At 39.1% G+C, this 13,863-nt stretch overlaps 1 protein-coding gene across 1 annotated transcript in view; it reads right to left on the bottom strand.

Moving 5' to 3' along the window:
- Positions 1 to 13,863, bottom strand: part of DMD (dystrophin) — a 2,243,521-nt gene that overhangs the window by 236,010 nt on the left and 1,993,648 nt on the right. The window contains exon 61 of the mRNA XM_060293058.2: positions 5,227 to 5,305. Within this exon, the coding sequence (XP_060149041.1) occupies positions 5,227 to 5,305 (79 nt within the window). The remainder of the gene's footprint in view (positions 1 to 5,226; positions 5,306 to 13,863) is intronic.

Genomic DNA, 13,863 nt, shown 5'->3' with positions numbered 1-13,863 from the left:
AACTATTTTTTCAAGGGAGAGTTATTAACATCATACAGTACATTAATGTTCTGAGAAACTTGGCTTGGGAAATGGCCCTTTAGGGAATTCTAGAACTTGTGAAATATTAAGACAAATATAAGTTCTTTCTACTGTTACAGAAAGATTTCTACCTTTACTCAAATACATAGTTACCCTTCTTGGTGAGAAAAGTAAAATTTAGAACAGAAGCCCAGAGAATTGAGAAAATAGCCAGAAAAAGAAGTGTTGAATTCTTTTTTAAAAAAGTTCCTAAATTCTTGAAAATAACAAAAGACGGACAATTTTCAGACTACTAAGCTAGTGAATACTGTAGTACATTTTTGATCATTGACATATGAATATATTTTTAAAATATATAAAATTTTAAGGATAAATATATTTTAAAATCACACTATTAGAATTTCTCCTTTTTCTTGGTTTACGTTGCAGAAGTCAATCAGAAGTAGTAGAATATTAAAGCTACAATTAAAGGCAAGTAGTGTCTATCAATAGATAAAGGTCGTATTCTACCTATATTTTCTCTTCTCATTTTTCTCTCAGATCTAAGATAAAAGAAACAGCTTCTTTAACAAGTAGAGATTGGGCCACCAAGAAGAAACAGTGAATACTTTAGTAAAAGGCCACCTCTCCCTATTGATAAGGAAACAAAGACACCTGGGTAATGTAATTTTCAAAGGGGAGTGTGTGGGGGGGGGAGGGGGAGAGAGAGAGAGAGAAAGAGAGAGAGAAAGAGACAGTGAGTGTGTTTGACGGGGTGCAGTTTGCGGCTCATCCTTATTTTTTCTTTTCTTTGTAACTTCCAAGCCTCAGAAATCACTCTATTTTTATTCCTGGTAACCTGGAAGCAAATTACTAGACATCTATCAATTCAAACTCATTTAATATGACCTTAGTGGTATTTTTTCAAACATATTTTTTTTGGGGGGGGGGGAAGCTCTTTTTCTTTTATAGAACATAAAAATAACAGCAAATAAGTGACTTCAGAGAGGCCCTGCCTCAAATACAATTTTGATGTAACACCCAATTTCTGGTGCAACTTTCTAGAGGTCAGCTTGGCAATATGTATCAAAAGCCTTACAAATGTAAACATCCTTTAACACAGCAGTTCCATTTTCTAGGCATTTATCTTGTAGAAAAGAATCTGAGACGTTTATAAAGGTGTACAAAGAATATTAGATATGATAGATACATAATGTTAGATAAAATAGTGAAAATTTTGAAATAACCTTAATATTGAGTGATTTAGAATTGTCTTGGTAAATGTGGTACAGCCAGAGAAGGGAATACTACCCTGCCATTTAAAAACATTGCTCTGCAGAGGAATATTTAAACACACGAAAATATTTTTATGATAGTTCTGAGGAGAAAAAAGCAGGTCATAAAACTGTAAATTGTTTTCAGCCCTGTTTGGTTAAAAAAAAGAGAGAGAATCTGAATTCACACCCCCCCCCCCCCCGAGAGAAAGACAGAATGTGTATAAACCATTCTGTTTATACAGAATGTATACTGTATACGTTCATTGTGTGTGTAAAACCACATTTTTGTAGTGGTTATCTCTGAGTGGTGGGATTACAAAAAATTCTTTTTTCCTGTTTGTATTCTCTGCTTTCCAACATTTCCTTGAGTGCCACATATTACCTCTGTACTTTAAAAAAGGACAACACAAAGAAATAATCTTTATTGAGTCTTTGGTCTCACTGTCCTATTTCTCATATATCCCTTAAACCAAATTGGTATTTTTTGGTATCCATAAGCAAAGCTCCTAAGCATATATTGATATTCCACGTGAATACTTAAGAAATTGGCGACTTCTGGGGCTGCCTCCATATAAGCAGGTAAATCAGCGCCTGTGCCTACAGGCCTGATCTTTCTGGACGTGGGCACCAGTGCGATATGGTTGGAAAGGTGTGGGGATGCTCCTCCTGGCCCCTCAAAGTTCTCCCCTTACAGCTCAGAGATTATGGCTGACGTTCTACCACTTGACAGCCATTCCTCAGGCTTACGGCTTTTCACCCTATTAAAATGCAAATAACCCCGGAGAAGTACACATTAAACTTTACCTGTCACCTGGGTTAAATGAGTATAACGTATGCTTTTCTGAGAATAGGTTTTAACGGGGAAGACATAGGAATGTGGGTGGGGCAGGCAGAGAGAATAAAAAGTGAATGAATATATATGGTGTCTGAGGAATATTAATTCCTCAGTCTCAGGAATATTAATATTCATAATAGTAATATTTTTATTTCTGGTTTAGGAGTCACTTACAAGTATGTTATCACAGTTAATCTCAATTAAATCAAATAGAATGGCTCTGCCACCAAGGCGATCTAAGCAGACCAGAAATTGGGAAAAATATACAAGACAAAATGTGCAGGATTTATAGTTGTTCTACAGTCATTCGCAAAAGCCACAATCCCGATCAATTACGTATCCTGCTTTAACTTGCCCTTCTTTTCATGACACCTCCTAAGCATGTGTGACACTGTCTAAATAATGACTGCATGTTGATAAAAGGGTTAGACCCAGTCAAAAAAATAAGACAACCTCTTACTTAATACACTATCAGTGTATAACAAAAAGACAGGACCACTGCTTTCTAGGAATTTTTGTTCTAAAAGACATGGCCCACTAGAGACACACATGAAAGCATCAAGTGAAAAGCTTTAAAATGTTCATGAGCATGGATCTTTTTATTAACCTATGGAAAATGGAGAAGGAAGGAAAGGACTAGAAAATGGCAATAAAAGGAAGGCAAAAGAATGAAGGGAGATCATATAGAATTGCTTCTTCTCTATAAAATATATCAGTAAAGTAAAGGACGGTCTAGCGTGGTGGTTAAAAACAGACTCTGGAGTCACTTCCTGGGTTTGAATCCTGGCTCTGTCATCCACTTGCTGTGTGACTGTGTGCCTCAATTTCCTCATCTTAAAAATGGGTATAATAATGGTATCTACCTTATAGGTTGCTATAAGGATTAAGTTGGGTCATATTTGTAACACTGCAAGGCACAAAGTAATTGCCTTAAAATGATGCTTAAACTCCACCATACACAAAAATAAACTCAAAATGTATTAAAGACCTAAATCTAAGACTGGATACCATAAAACTCTTAGAGGAAAACATAGGCAGAACACCCTCTGACATAAGTCGCAGCAATATCTTTTTCAATCCATTTCCTAGAGTAATGGAAATAAAAACAAAAATAAACAAATGGGATCTAATTAAACTCAAAAGCTTTTGCACAGCAAAGGAAACCATAAAGAAAACGAAAAGATAACCCACAGAATGGGAGAAAATATTTGCAAACGATGAGACCGACAAGGGATTCATCTCCAAAATTTACAAACAGCTCATGCAGCTCAATATCAAAAAACAAACACCCCAATCAAAAAATGGGCAGAAGACCTAAGCAGACATTTCTCCAAATAAGATATACAGATGGCCAAGAGGCACATGAAAAGATGCTCAGCATTGCTAATTATTAGAGAAATGCAAATCAAAACTACAATGACATATCATCTCACACCAGTCAGAATGGCCATCATCAAAAAGTCTACGAACAATAAATGCTGGAGAGGCTGTGGAGAAAAGGAAACCCTCCTACACTCTTGGTGGGAATGTCAATTGGTACAGTCACTATGAAGAACAGTATGGAGGTTCCTTAAAAAACTGAAAACAGAGTTACCATACGATCCAGCAATCCAACTCCTGTGCATGTATCCAGAGAGAACCATGGTTCAAAAGGATACATGCACCCGAATGTTCACTGCAGCGCTGTTTACAATAGCCAAGACATGGAAGCAACCTAAATGTCCACTGACAGATGAATGGATAAAGAAGTTGTGGTACAGATACACAATGGAATATTACTCAGCCATTAAAAAGAATGAAATAATGCCATTTGCAGCAACATGGACGGACCTGGAGATTATCATACTAAGTGAAGTAAGTCAGACAGAGAAAGACAAATATCATATGATATCACTTATATGTGAAATCTAAAATAAGTTATACAAATGAACTTATTTACAAAGCAGAAACAGACTCACAGAATTAGAGAACTAATTTATGGTTACTGGGGGGATGGGTGGTGGAGAGGGATAGATTGGGAGGTTGGGATTGATATATACACACTGCTATATTTAAAATAGATAACCAACAAGGACCTACTATATAGCACAGGGAACTTTGCTCAGTATTCTGTAATAACCTAAATGGGAAAAGAACTTGAAAAATAGACACATGTATATGTAAAACTGAATCACTTTGCTATACACCTGAAACTAACACATTGTTTTTTTGAACTAACACACTGTTAATCAACTATACTCCAATATAAAATAAAAATTTCTAAAAAATGATGGTTAAACTCTCATACATACGCATGCATGACCAGAAGGAAATACGTCAAAATGTTAACAGATATTAACCCCATGTGGCAGACGTATGACTTTTTAAATACCTATATATATATATATATATACTTTTATAATCAAAGAAAGAGTAGTATAAATTAACAACACTAATCAGAGGAAACAGTAGCCTGACAATTTAATATGCATTGTTATATTTATAGGATGTTCCAATATTACACTTTCAGTTAACCAAGGCTATTCCTCTTGGTATTCATTATAAAAATATAGTTAATTATAAAAGATATAATATTTATTAATAATATATAAATAATATCATTATAAAAATATAATTAATAAAATAGTAAAACTGGAAAATAAAAAGAATGAAGAGAGGTCAAGGATAAAAGAGGGATAAGAATAGTTAGGGAAAGGAAACAGAATGGGCTGAAGTTCCAACTTGCAGGCAGGGAGTATTTAATGAATTATATAGAGATAAAGAATTATAGATTCATAGTAATATATATTGAATTATCATATAATAATTATATGATATATAATTATCAGCTTGACGAAGTGAACTGCTATAAGCAGAACTAAAGACTCAAAAATATTGCTAAAGTTAGCACTTGAGAATACATTGTGGGAAATAATTATGCATTAGTTGAAGGCTGGACAAAATGATCTAATTGGTCCTCCTCTTCTTAACCTTCTGAATTTACCCACTAAGTTATATTTCAGGATGATTTGTGCCTCCAGTGCATTTGGCAGAGACAACTGTAATTCAACTCTTAATTCTTAGCCACCAAGATGCAGTGAAGAGGTTAAGCAATGAAAACTGACAATGACTTACTGGAAAGCAAGTGCTGGGATGCTGGGCCAAAGTCCCTGTGGGCTTCCTGCAGCTGCCTGATGCGGTCCTCAACAGCTACCTGCGAGGAAGAGGAGAAAAATTATGTTCTCTCATCATATATAATGAGGGGCAATTAAAACAACGTATCCTTTTTGGTAAGATCTTCTGGGCTTCTAAGGCTGGAACATTAAAACAACAATTTATAACCTTGTTTTAATATCCACTTACCACATGTGGCCTCCGAGACCCATTTTTATCAAACCAAGGCCAAACAAAAAAGATTTGCTCTCTTGACAATGCTAAAATGGGATTTTCTAAGAACACTCTACTCATTGGTAGCCACAAATGAATTACTGCTCCAATTAGTACCATCAAAAATGCAAACTCTAGGGCTTCCCTGGTGGTGCAGTGGTTGAGAGTCTGCCTGCCGATGCAGGGGACACGGGTTCGTGCCCCAGTCCGGGAAGATCCCACATGCCGCGGAGCGGCTGGGCCCGTGAGCCATGGCCGCTGAGCCTGCGCGTCCGGAGCCTGTGCTCCGCAACGGGAGAGGCCACAACAGTGAGAGGCCCGCATACCGCAAAAAAACCCCAAAAAGGTCTTTCCCAAAAATTTGCAGGAATTCTGTCCATGAGCAGGCCCAGTAGGAGCTCGGTGAGGGGCTGGGCCTGTGAGCCATGGCCGCTGAGCCTGCGCGTCCGGAGCCTGTGCTCCGCAACGGGAGAGGCCACAACAGTGATAGGCCCGCGTACAGCCAAAAAAAAAAAAAAAAAAAGCAAACTCCAGATCTTTCACAAAAACGTTAGGTAGGGAGGTTGCCATTCGCCATTATACTAGGTGACTAAAGGATCTCAGAAATGATATATATTTTGTCTTAGTCTGTTGCTTTTGACATGTTTTTAAGAATCATATTGATTGATAATTAATGGATATCAAGTGATAATCATTGATAAATTAATAAGTAACCAAAAGTTGATTGATACTTAAGTATCAAAGAAACAGAGGCAAGGTTTTAATTTAGGGTAACTATAGGGTGGATGGTGAAAATAAAGAAATTTTCAGATTTCAGATTTTATTGGACTTGGAAATTAGTGGGAAGTATACGTTTAGGTGGCAATGGAATAAAGTTTGCCATTCTTTTTTTCCTATTATGTTTTTCTATAATATATTGACACAGTGTCCTTTCAGCTCAGTGAATTCCATTTTGAGTGGGGGGAAAAAGGGAAGAACTTTATGGGTGAAATGGTACATTGTGTCATCTGGCATACTGCCAATTCTATATTCATGGTGGCCCCAGGCACCCTAGCTTTATAACTTTGGGTCTTGATTTGGTTCTGAGCAGGCTATGCTAAACTAGACATTAGTCAGAGCTTGCCCAGAGCCATCAGAGCTCAAGCAGGTTCACTCTGTGGTGTGGATAACTCCCAAGAAGTAAGATACATCTTAAACTCACTGAAAAAGTGGCTCAGGTAGTCTGGTCTAACGCCAACTCTGACCTTCCCAAATCAATCAATTACCTAGCCTAGATCCAGAACAATCTTTTTTTTTTTTTTACACGTTCTCCCTAGCCTTGTCCATCGTTGCTTGGACCAAATATTTGGAAAACCACACAGAGTTTCAAAAAAAAATGGAGGGTTTGCTTCACTGCGATGCACAGAAAAACATGACGGACATTTGAAACCTACTTTCCCAGCCTTAGGACCCTGCACTCTCAGTCACACTCTACCGGCCTGTCCTGAGACATTCCATCCAATGTAACACTCCTGAGACTTGTTCGTGTTCTCCTTCCCTCTGGAATGTTCTTATCTCCCTTTTCCCCATTTAAGGCTGTTATATGTTTGCCTCCTCAGCATCCTCACAGCACACGGTTTATACTTGGAACACTTCTATCATAGCCATTGTTTTCGTCATATGGACGTGGATATCTCCTGCAATGGACTGGCAACTTCTTGATGGCAGGAACCATTCCTTGCTTATTTGTCCTCTCCTCTCCTCCCTCCCACAGGATGCACTGAACCCCGCATGTAGTAAGTGGTATAAGAAATATTTGTGTAATGACTAGTTGATCAAACCAGTGGATAAATGTGTGTGTTTATGTATGTGTGTGTGTGTGTGCGCGCGGATGAGAAAGAGGAAAGAGAGAGAGGGAGAGAGAGAGAGCTAGATAGGGAGAATGAATGAGAATGCTCACTGACATCAACTGCACGTTGTATGTCCCTGGGTAAATTATTCTAAACTTAACTTACCTTATCATTAAAATGGGACAACAATACTTCCTACCTCATGGTGTTATTGTGGGAATTAAATAAGATGATACATGTGTTTAGCCTAGTTTCTATCACATGCTAATTGCTCAATCAATGCTAGCAGCTGCTGTTATTGTTGCTATTATGGTTAATAAAGGGAGAGGAAGAGGTTACAGTGTGCAAGGCACCACATAACATACAAAAATGGCTAATATTTAAGCACTCTGTGCATGACAATATGAAGTAACATTTAATCTTCACAATAACTCTGTAGTAGGAAATAATATTCTCTCTCCACTTCACTGATGTAGAAACTGAAGGATGAGAGGATAAAAAAACCAAACAAACAAAATTTGCCTAAGCTTAAGCGGTTAGTAAACTGGCAGATTCAGGATTCAAGCTCATTCAGTCTGGCTCTTGCTCTTAACTGCTATTCCAGAGAGTAAAGTTGAAAACACAAAGTACTGTGTAAATAGTTAACATGCAGTTGGCCTTTTAATTTATTTTTAAATTAATTTATTGAAAGCAGACCTAACGTAGTGTACCTATCTATGAAACTCTTAGTCATCAGTATATTTTATGATCCAATGCAAGGCCAGTTCCTGGTCTTAAAGAATGTGATACCCTAAGACTATAGAGAAGGGCTGTAGAAGAACACATGCAAGTGAATGGAATACGTAATTATTTCTAAATGCAGAATGGGTCATTTAATACACAAATAAAGAAGAGAGGAATGTGAAAGTCTGTGGATGGGGAGGCCATATGGGAATGGACACTGAGGAGAAATCTTTGCACATGTGAGAGGGAAATCCCCAAGGGAACACGTGGATGGCAAAGGAGCATGAACGTGCCACAGGCCATTTCCTCTGGAGATGGCGTTAGTGGCTTCATAGGGACCACGTGGGTACAGGAACACAGACCATTTTAAGCCCCTGATCTGAAAGTTGCTTCCTTCTTATACAGGGAGGGCCATGCTGGTTGTTTCCAGTGTATATCCAATTGTCAAGAATTTAAAATTAGATAAAAGTGAATCTCCATCCCTATAACTCGAACTTAAGAAAATGTATGATAGTGAGACAAAAATTAAAGATGCATCATGTAATGAAATAAAATATTCAGGAAAGAGTCTTAACTAAAGAATGAAGCAGAAAATATTTCTTTCCACAAATTATCTTTGGAGAAAGGTATGGCATGGATTGAATGCACAGAATAAATAAAGAAATAATTTTAAGAAAGGAAAACTTGGGGCTTCCCTGGTGGCGCAGTGGTTGGGAGTCCGCCTGCCGATGCAGGGGACACAGGTTCGTGCCCCGGTCCGGGAAGATCCCACATGCCGCGGAGCGGCTAGGCCCGTGAGCCATGGCCGCTGAGCCTGCGCGTCTGGAGCCTGTGCTGCGCAACGGGAGGGGCCACAACAGTGAGAGGCCCGCGTACCGCAAAAAAAAAAAAAAAAAAAAACAACCAAAAAAAATGATACACACAAACTGTAGCTACTTGAGAACAAAGCACTTTACTCTTGTGAGCAATTAGGCAAGGAAATGAAATTTGAAAACCTTTTGAAACAATAACCTCCATGCATTAGACCTTACTAACTGGATTTTTTTTTTTAACCAATATAAAACACTATATGCAAACTAGGAAGCAAAAGCCAGAAATTTTATCCCATTACCTTGCGTTCTGGCACAGTTCATTCTTTACTTGGTTAATTGTTTGTTCCCTTTTTAAGTATATGTTAATATGGAAAGAGATATGCAATAAATGAATGCTACAGTCTTGATCTCTGGAAGCATAACGGGTTGGAGGTGAGGAATGGAAACAACCTAAGGAAGATCTTGGGGTAGCAGAACACTGGTCTCAGAGAGGACAGTGAGATGCAGTTAGCTAGGTGCGCTGCAAGCAGATGACGCAAAACAAGACATTGCAGACACTGAGGCTCAAGATTTACCCCGTAGGCAAAGGGAACCACTGAAGACTTCCGTGAGGGGACTCATGATTTGAGAGGGAAGTTGAAGTTTAGGGAGATGAATCTGTCAGTGTAACAGATTCAAGAGGGACCTGGAGGCTGACACCAGTTAGAGGCTGTTGCAACTGACTAGACTTGGGGTTATATGTGTTGGAATGAAGACTGTGTTGCCTGGAATGGAAAAGATGGTATAGACTGGGAGGTATTTTAAAGTAAGGAAAAACTAATCACTTTGGTGTTGGGAGTGTAATTATTGTAGAAGCAAATAAAACTTCAGGATTTCCAGTGTGGAAGACCAGGAGATTGAGGATACTGCGGACGGAAACACTAATAATTAGAAAGGGGAGGAATGGCAGATGGGCGGATGACTTCATTTGGAACATGACGAATTTGACCTAACAGTGAAACATTTAACTGGAGATGTCATGTATAGCCAGTTAGAGAAGAGCAATCTGTCCCAGTCATTAAAGGAAGGAAAGGGAAGTGAGACTGAAGAGGGCAGGACTGAGCATTAGAAAGTGAGTGGAGAAGGAAGAACCAAAGGAGTCCAAACAATTATTTAAAGAGACAGGAAGAACCCAATTTCCCCCAAATTAATAGGCCATACCTCTGTTTCTTTTCATAAAAAGAAATACAATTATAACATCCTTTTGGAAGCACACATCTTGTGTCTACTATTAGATCACAGATCAAGAAAGTTTAGAACTGGAAGAAACCTGATCTATTGATACACAAGGGTCTATTCTTTAGAACTACCCCAGATGGACAAAAACCTGCCATCTGCTCCATGGGTACCAAGATCTAGTTCGCAGCATTTCTTCAGAAAAAGCATGTCGGGGGGGGGGAAAAAGTCTCTCTCTTTTTTAACAACAAAAACAAAAAACAGGGCTTCCCTGGTGGCGCAGTGGTTGGGAGTCCGCCTGCCGATGCAGGGGACACGGGGTCGGGCCCCGGTCCGGGAAAATCCCACATGCCGCGGAGCAGCTGGGCCCGCGAGCCATGGCCGCTGAGCCTGCGCGTCCGGAGCCTGTGCTCCGCAACGGGAGAGGCCACAACAGTGAGAGGCCCGCGTACCGCACAAAAAAACAAAAACGAAAACAAAAATCAAATATGCTCTCTGAGGACAGGGACCCTTCTTTCTTTCCCTACTATATCCTAGTTGACAAGCACAGTACCTGGCCTATGGCAGGTGCTCGATTCATATTAGCTGAATGAATTAATGTGTAGTTTATTCAAGGATCTTCACCATAACCATTATATTTTGAATGGAGAATTTCTTTTTCAAGAGTCCCAAAACAAGTTTTTGGAAAGGCCTTTCCTCCCTCCCTCCCTCCCTTCTTTCTTTCCTTCTTTTTTGATGCTCAAAGTTAAAAAAATAAAAAGAAAAGAAAACCATTTAGATTCATTGTGCCTACGCTAGATTAAGAAAAATTTTAAAAAGCAGTAATTTGTATGACAAACCCAGAGCCCAAAACTCCTCCATATCTGTTTTATTCTAATTTTTAAATAATCATATTTGAGAGCTATGAAGACTATATATTAGTCTTCTTTGCTTTCTCCTTTCTGTAGGCAGTGTACTCTTTGCAGAGACCTCCCTTCTTTCACTTCACTAAGAAATATCTCTCTATTCATTCAGAAGATATTTACTAGAATGTAAGTTCCTTGTCCATGTAGATTGGGACCCTGTCTGCCTTGTTCACAGTTTGGTATAGTGCCTAATACAAAGGAGATGCTCAGTAAATACTCAATAAATGAGTGAATGAAAAGGCTTTTTGAGCCTGTTACTTTAGGCACTACACTAAGTGTGATTAAGGTATACTTGAAAGTGTAATTTTGGAGATAATAAATGAGCACCAAGTCCTTCAACTAAATTAATGATAACACACTCCATTCCCAGCTGTGACTGTTCCCCAAAGCTCAGTCAATTCCTCTGTGTATTTTGAAGAATATCTTTATTTCCTTTTTTCTTCAAAATTGCTTTAAATAAGCCAAAAGGAGAAGAAAGAAAAAGGACAGATAACAACACTGTGGCTCCTAGTAATGATTTTAAATAAATTGATCTAAGTGCAAATATTTGTTACTTAACTTTAAGTTCTCAAGGGCTTCCAATTTTTCTTTTGACCTGCCAGTTAATTACTTTTAAGTTTTCATCTCCACTGGAGTTTTAGAAGAGCTAAAAATTCCCTCCTGATGTGGAAATACATTGTTAGACAATGTGATTCCTTCCTGGTGTCCAAGTGTTCTCACTGGCACTACATGCATAAATCGTGTTTACTCCAGTCTTGGGAAAAGATGTAACTGGGCATGTATATTTCAATTTTCTGGGTCTCAGTTTGTTAAGACCCTTGATAGATATCCATGGGCATGCAAGAACCACAGTTCACACCTCCACTAATGAGCCCATAAAAATAAAACTCTCCTTGTGCTGTGATGCTAGTGAATAAACAACGCACACGCACACAAACGACTCTCTCCAGTCTATTCGTGAGTTTTTGTTCTGAAATTTTGCAGTTTGTACACTTCTCTGTATGCATTTATCTACTGGGGGAAGCCTTCAGAATTCATTCTTACTTCCAAATTCTTACTTGTAACACTCATAATAAACACGTGCCCAAACATTATCCTGAAAACTCTCCTGAGATTTATTTCACTTTCAGTTAAAATCCTCTTAACGAGTCGTAACTCTTTTCATTTAAAATCCATTGTTCTAATCGTGATTTCTTCTGAGTTGTGACTGAAAAGAAAAATGCTCTGAGATAAGGTTTGGAATGAGGACGTATGATAGGTACAGCTCTGTGGCAAAACAATCTGGGCTTGTTGAATGCAAAAGTTGGCTGAATTTTCTTTTCCTTGAAAATTTATTTATGTGTTTTCTTGACCCTGAGACACTTCTGAGTTAAGCGGAGTTTCTTGCACTTGACTTCAGGATAGATCACAGGAAAGCAACCAGTGCTAGCACAGTGCTCTCTCTGAGTAGGAGCATAATTATTAGCTCATTTTGTGTGATTTGTGGCATGGATGCTAATGCGTGCCATCTCAGACCATCATTAATCCACCGCTTTTTACGTTCTTCTCTCAGAGAGTTTTTTCCCCAGCTTCCAAATTTGTACTTCTGTGCTGATTCCCGTCTTCTTAATCTCTGATTCCTTTTCTTATTCCTACCTTTCTCTTTCCTCTCTCCTGCACCCACCCTTCCACTCGCTCTTCCCAACTGTGTCCTGTACAACCTACCAGAAGAGCACACAGGCTGTGCTGAGGCAAACAGAGAGCGCGTAACATGAAGTGGCTGTGCGTCCCTACAAGGCAGGTGGGGCATGATGTGAACAGGAGCCCCGGCCTAGAGCCAGCCGGGCGCTTCTTCAGGAACATTAGTCCTCTAATTCTGACGAACTCTTCCAACAACCGGAAAGCAAGGGAGGACAAAACAGCAAGTCCTTTGTCCACTGTTAAGCTTTTAGCTTTCACCTCACCGATTTCTAAAATGCACCTTGCAAGTCTGTTTATTAGTTTTCGTGCTCATGTAGCTGCCTCATTCTGTGATAATGGAGTCAGGTTATACCAACATTAAGTTGACTTCATAGACCCAAGTACCTTAAGGGTATCATTAATTTTAATTCAGAAAAGCAACAATCAACATCCTTATCCTGCTTCATTTGTCAAAATATTTAGTTTTTGTTACATCTACACACTGTCATGAAAAAAATGTGCTGGGAAGGGTAGAGTTCATAGGAAGCATTTCTTCTGCTCTTTGTTTCTTGTCTTCAAGAGATAAAAGGTGAATTACTCTGCTTGGATGATGTAACTTGATGCAGATTTTATCTTAAAAAATAGGTTTCCTTTAAAAACCTTTCCTAATGTATCTCATGATTTGGAGCGGGAACTAAAGTCAAGTGGCTCGCACCTCACCACACCAATACGTTTAAATCAGTTACATTTCAGCTTCAGCTATTTATTCTTTTTTTTTTTTTTTTTTTTTTTTTGCAGTACGCGGGCCTCTCACTGTTGTGGCCTCTGCCGCTGCGGAGCACAGGCTCTGGACACGCAGGCTCAGCGGCCACGGCTCACGCGCCCAGCCGCTCTGCGGCATGTGGGATCTTCCCGGACCGGGGCACGAACCCGCGTCCCCTGCATCGGCAGGCGGACTCTCAACCACTGCGCCACCAGGGAAGCCCAGCTATTTATTTTTGAGCTTTATTTATTCCACATTTGGAAGATACCGTTCTCGCAAAAATTTTTCTTTCTAGTGGCATTTTGGGTCATAAGTAGCATAGTGTTCGCGTGGGAATGACATAATTATACCTCCTGGTACTAGAACACAGGAGTGTTCGCAAGGACCGGAAGTGGCAATTTGAAATAATTATCAAGGGGATAAAACAGAACTGGTATCATCTGGGTGGGGGGGAAGACAACGTATATAGCAGTTAGCAA

This window comes from Globicephala melas, chromosome X, assembly GCF_963455315.2.
Source record: "Globicephala melas chromosome X, mGloMel1.2, whole genome shotgun sequence".
Taxonomy (NCBI): Eukaryota; Metazoa; Chordata; class Mammalia; order Artiodactyla; family Delphinidae; genus Globicephala; species Globicephala melas.
The sequence above is the reverse complement of the archived record's forward strand: the minus strand, read 5'-3'. Positions and strand labels throughout refer to the sequence as shown.